The following is a 5068-nucleotide window of genomic DNA, read 5'->3' as shown; positions in this document are numbered from 1 at the left end:
GAGAAATGCCGTGGGTATTTCAAGTAGCTCATGGATTAAAGAGCGTCAAATTTGTAGGAGTGAAAGAACTGCTGGGGGGGGGGGGGGGACTACACGTAGAGTTATATCTCGTGTAAAAGGTGATGTAAAGTGGCTTATAGTTTATCTTTGCTATATGTGGTTTTATTTTAAGTGATGCGTGCGCTCAGTTTAAGCCACCAGCCCACCAACAACCCTCTCTCTCTCTCTCTCTTACTGAGATAAGAGGGGGGGAAAGGCCCTGTAAGGGCACGTCTAATCTGACAGCCCCGCCCACTACGAGTCCTGTGGTTTTGCACCTGCCTCTGAGCACAAAACGTCCAGGAGCTCCTTTTACCTGCACTTCAGCGTTCACCGAGCCCCTTACTTACTGAAACCTCCGCCACGGCACAACAGAAGCGCGAGCATCTACTGTGGACAGGTATGCAACATGCGGGCTGTCTGACCAGCAACTGCAGCCCACCTCCAACTGATGAAGAAGGCGCACCTTAAAAAAGAAAAACCCAACAACAACCCGGAGAAGTCTGTGCAGCCAGTAGCTGAGATTTTCTGAGTGTTTGATGTCAGGGGAAACGAACCCGAGGCTGTGACTGCCACACGGGGACATGTGCTAAGTAACACAGGAGGAGAAGGGACGTAAACATGCAATAAGGGCAGCCAGGTAGCCTACTACGCTTGAGCGCTCCCTCCGGACCTCCTCTCTGAACTTTACCCGCTAAGCTCGGACGCGATGGCTGCTGCTGGTGGTGGTGCTGCCACTCTGGGAGAAGTTGGAGGCGTCTGGCACGGCATCGACGGTGTCGCACAAGTCGGCTCTCATTTCTTCCTCACGGAGAGCCAGACGCGGCTGGAAGAGCACCTCGTACCTGGGGACAGATTCTCGGATTTAACGCACCTCAAAGGAATTCTCAGGAGGAGGCAGTTGTACTGCAGAACTGGATTTCATCTGGAAATACTTCCGGATGGCACAGTGCAAGGCACGAGGAAGGACCACAGCCGTTTTGGTAAATACTAAGATCATTTTTTTCAAAATATAATTCCACTTGGAGAAAAGTAGTTGAGATTAAACAAATGAGAGAAAGAAAGAAAACGCGCCAACAATGGTATTAGAACACACAAGTTTCGATCTGATTCTGATTATTTACAAATATTAATTGTGGTAATGAACTGAGTTTCTTTGATCGTATTCTTTTATCTCTGCCAGGCTTTACAGACCAACTGTGTTATTCTCCTGCAGGTATTTTGGAATTCATAAGCCTGGCTGTTGGATTGATAAGCATTAAAGGGGTGGACAGTGGACTCTATCTGGGGATGAACAACAAAGGAGAGCTGTATGGCTCTGTAAGTATCATTTCACTTGTTCCTGTTGCCCAAATCTTTATTTCTCAATTTTTTTTCCCCTGCGAGAGACTTTTTCATTCCTCTATAATTAATAATCCTAATGAATAACTGGGATGTGTGTTTCTGTTTTCCCCCACATTATGTCGCAGAAGGAGCTCACGGCTGATTGTGTCTTCAGGGAGCAGTTTGAGGAGAACTGGTACAACACGTATTCATCCAACCGCTACAAGCACGGAGACAAAGGGACGCGTTACTTTGTGGCATTAAATAAAGATGGGACACCAAGGGATGGGACTAAATCCAGGCGGCACCAGAAATTTACACACTTCTTGCCCAGGCCTGTGGACCCAGAGCGCGTGCCAGAGCTGTACAGGGATATCCTGGGACACAGCTGAGAGCTGGAGGCCTGGTCCAGATCAGGAATAGATGCTTAAAAAGCCCTGGCAGGCAGTCATGGGAGCAGAAAGGAAGAAGGAGGGACGCAGGCTGGGATGTGACCGGTCGCAGGCTGGCGAACAGCAGCCCGACCAGCGGGGATAAAGGCATCGGAGAAGAGGGGTGAGGGGCCTCTTGTAGGAATGCACAGGCCATCATCTCTCAGCAGCCAGGAGGACAGGCTAGAATGTCTGCACGCTCTGCATGAGGGCATCATTTGTTTCCACAAAAGTACCTGCGTGGATTAGGAGACAAATAAGAAGCAGGGCTGAACGGTTGTGGAGTATCTCCTCGGTTGGACAGAGATGCCAGGTGGTGTGGAGTCTGTGGGAATCTGTGACATTACAAGATGATACTACAGTGTCACTCAGAGAGACGTAGCTTGATCAGAAGGACTTTGAAGGAATACAATTTTTTTTTTAATCTCACCTGTCTTTAGACCTGTTTAAAAAAACTAAGTGTAAAAGCTTATTTATTCATTTTAGATACACATATTTATGTTATATATTTATTTATTTGAGAATATATTTTTACAGCTAGAATTGTAACGATAATATAGAAAACAAAAGCCCACTAGAAACTGTACTACAGAAAAACTGACACACTGAACTGAACTGTCATTTATTCAGCTAGTACTAATGACTAAAAAATTATGAAAAACAATAGCAAATTCTTTGAAAAGATTCCCACATCTGGCATGCATTTTATCAGAAATGTGATTACTTTGAATTACTTTTTTTTTTTTTTGACACGGCAATTATAACCAAACTACTGTTACATTTGAAGTCAGCAAAGTGACACTATAAACAATAAATTGCTGAATTTCTGATTAAAATGCTGTGTTTGTGAGCTTATAAGGGTAGCGATCGCACAGTGTGTTCACCTATTAATCGATATGGGGGGTTTAAAAAAAGGTGTGCTTTACTGGTTAACTTTGCCTCTCAACAGTTTAAACCTGCTTATGAGATCAATGTTGTCTTTCTTTATGGATGCCATTACGCCCGGAGACGAATCGTAGACCTGATGGATGCATAAAACTTCAAAGCTTCCCTCCCGAACGCTCCAATCGTAGAGGACATGATCGGAGCCAAATAAAATCTGACCTTTAGCTTGGGCCCTGCCACTTTAGCAGCTGCATAAAAAGAAGAGGTCAGGGCGATAAGGATTAAGAAAGTCCTGCTCACCATTTGAGATTTGTAGCCTTGTTGTCATGTCCTATTAAAGAATGTCCAGGTGGCCAAGACATCTTTAAGAAATTGTAGTCTCTCTCTCTTTTTTTTCTCAATATGTCTTTATGTTCAAAATATTAATTGCATATGAACATCAAAAGAAAACTACATTGCAGTATCTCTTATCTGTACACAGTTTCCTCCATGGTTGGGATCAGATCTGTGTTGAAGCATGAAAGATCAGTCTGTGAACTAAGCGTGTGTGAGTGTGTGAGCCAGTGGGGTTGTCTTGATATGGATAGTCAACCCTGCTGCCAACTCTCTCCTGTCTACAGAGTGATACTGTGGGACTTTCCCACCTGTACACCTTGAACATCAACTGCTGTCGATTAATGACAGCATCCAGGAGTGGATTATATATCCTGCACGCACGTGGACATCCCCCTGTCCATCCAGTAAACACACGCAGGCCTATTCCAGCATGTCTTTCTTTAGACACTCAGTTTTCAAAAAGGGCTTTGTTCCTGTCTTGTTCCATGTTTTCCAGAGTTTGTCCGTGACTTTGACCTGGAGCTTTTTGCTGTTGTTGTTCCCGACACCTCCAACAATACTAATGTTTCAGTGCAGGCTTTGTCGCCATTGCCTTTGTAGGCACGAAAAGCAGACTTTGTCCAATCTAAGCGCGTAAGCCCCCCCTTTTCACATTTTGAAGGTCATCTCTTTAAACATGCTGGAAATCCTGACTTGTGATACCTGATGCCCAGAAGTGCTCTTTGGCACTTGTTAAACTGGTGGGGTTTTTTGGAGTCAACTTGGCCCCTTTAGACAGATGCTTTTGTTCCCCCCCCCCCCCCCCCCCCCGTTCCTCCTCCTCCTCCTCCAGGTGGTCCACAACTCCTTGCTGAAAACACTTAAACCCCTTCGTCCACACCAACTCTGGAGGGCCGTCTGCCATGCTTAATGGATGCTCCGCCAACTTTCATCGCGTCCTCAGCGGCGGCCTTAAAGAGCCCTCGGGAGGGAAAAGCAAATCAAGTTTGTGTGAATGTGTGGGTGTGGGTATGGCATGAGTCCACTGGCAGGTGTGGAAGTCAGTGATCTTCCTCGTCTATCTTCACAGTCCAGTCAGGCAGCGCAGGTGTTCCCTCAGCACTCAAGCTCTCACACTCTGATCTCAGGCCTGCTGTTTGTCAGCTGGGGACATGACTTAGCAGCAGCAGCAGCAGAAGGAGGAGGAGGAGGGTGGAAATATAGCCGGCTTTGTTGTCTGCCCCCAATTATCAGAGAGCATAATTTCTATATTTAGAAGGCTGCATTGGGGAAGACAGGGGAGGTGCCGAGAAGCTCACCTGTTGCTTTAAAGCTGTGGCCACTTCTAAGACTGTGTTTGCACAGGGATGGTGCCTGCAGCTTTGTGTCATTGCAATCCTGCAACTATTGATTTCAGGCTCTTTGTTGTTTGTTTATTCCTTAGTAAATTGCTGTGCGCACAAATTATTAGCTGCATGTGTGTTTATGGGCATTACAGCAGAAGTGTAAGTATAGCGCTATCCACTTGATACTTTTAGGCTTTTATCCTAGTCTATGGAGAGACACAGAGAAAGAGGGAGAGAGAGGCATTCCAGAAAAATCTACATCCAGCCTTCCCAAATATCATCCCTTGATCCAAGCTTCCAGTCGTCATTCATGTTTTGTGCCCTGAAAAAGAAAAATAGCGTCTTTTACACGTCCTGCATTGTACTTTGTTAGAGTTCAATTATTTTTAGTGTCATAGCTAAGAGGATTTTGTGGTTTTGCACTTCGCACGCGGCAATTAGACCGGCATACCTGATTTACTGACACTCCACATCGCGAGCTGTCAGCTCCAGTGGAAAATATGCTCCTCTGTTTGCATCTCCATGGAGACATTAGTAGAAAACAGCCATGTTTAGGTGTTGTGCGGTACAGAAAGGAGAAGAAGCCGGGGCACATTTCTGCAGAGTTTAGAGTCTCGGTTAACAAGGCATGGAACGGTGCCGGTGACTGACGGTGCTTTGTTCAACTAAAGGGAAGTGAACACACAGAACCTGGTGGAGGCTGAAGAATCTGAGCTGGCATAACAAATG

The 5068-nt window shown here is 45.8% G+C and overlaps 1 protein-coding gene across 1 annotated transcript; it reads left to right on the top strand.

Annotated features, from left to right (window-relative positions):
• Positions 1-60: 60 nt before the first annotated feature.
• On the top strand, positions 61-2673 carry fgf20b (fibroblast growth factor 20b). The gene is made up of 3 exons (XM_085179082.1): positions 61-1022; positions 1256-1359; positions 1509-2673. Exons 1-3 carry the CDS (start codon positions 749-751, stop codon positions 1752-1754), a joined length of 624 nt encoding a protein of 207 aa, XP_085035208.1. The 5' UTR covers positions 61-748; the 3' UTR covers positions 1755-2673.
• The last annotated feature ends 2395 nt before the right edge of the window (positions 2674-5068 follow it).

This window comes from Neolamprologus multifasciatus, chromosome 2 (genome assembly GCF_963576455.1).
Source record: "Neolamprologus multifasciatus chromosome 2, fNeoMul1.2, whole genome shotgun sequence".
NCBI lineage: Eukaryota > Metazoa > Chordata > Actinopteri > Cichliformes > Cichlidae > Neolamprologus > Neolamprologus multifasciatus.
Note: the sequence above shows the minus strand (reverse complement) of the source record. Positions and strands in the feature narration are given on the sequence as shown.

Coding starts and splice junctions, on each gene's coding strand:
- fgf20b (XM_085179082.1), top strand. CDS start 749: ATGGCTGCTGCTGGTGGTGGTGCTGCCACTCTGGGAGAAGTTGGAGGC. Junction 1,023..1,255: donor GAAGGACCACAGCCGTTTTG/GTAAATACTAAG, acceptor ATTCTCCTGCAG/GTATTTTGGAATTCATAAGC. Junction 1,360..1,508: donor AAGGAGAGCTGTATGGCTCT/GTAAGTATCATT, acceptor ATTATGTCGCAG/AAGGAGCTCACGGCTGATTG.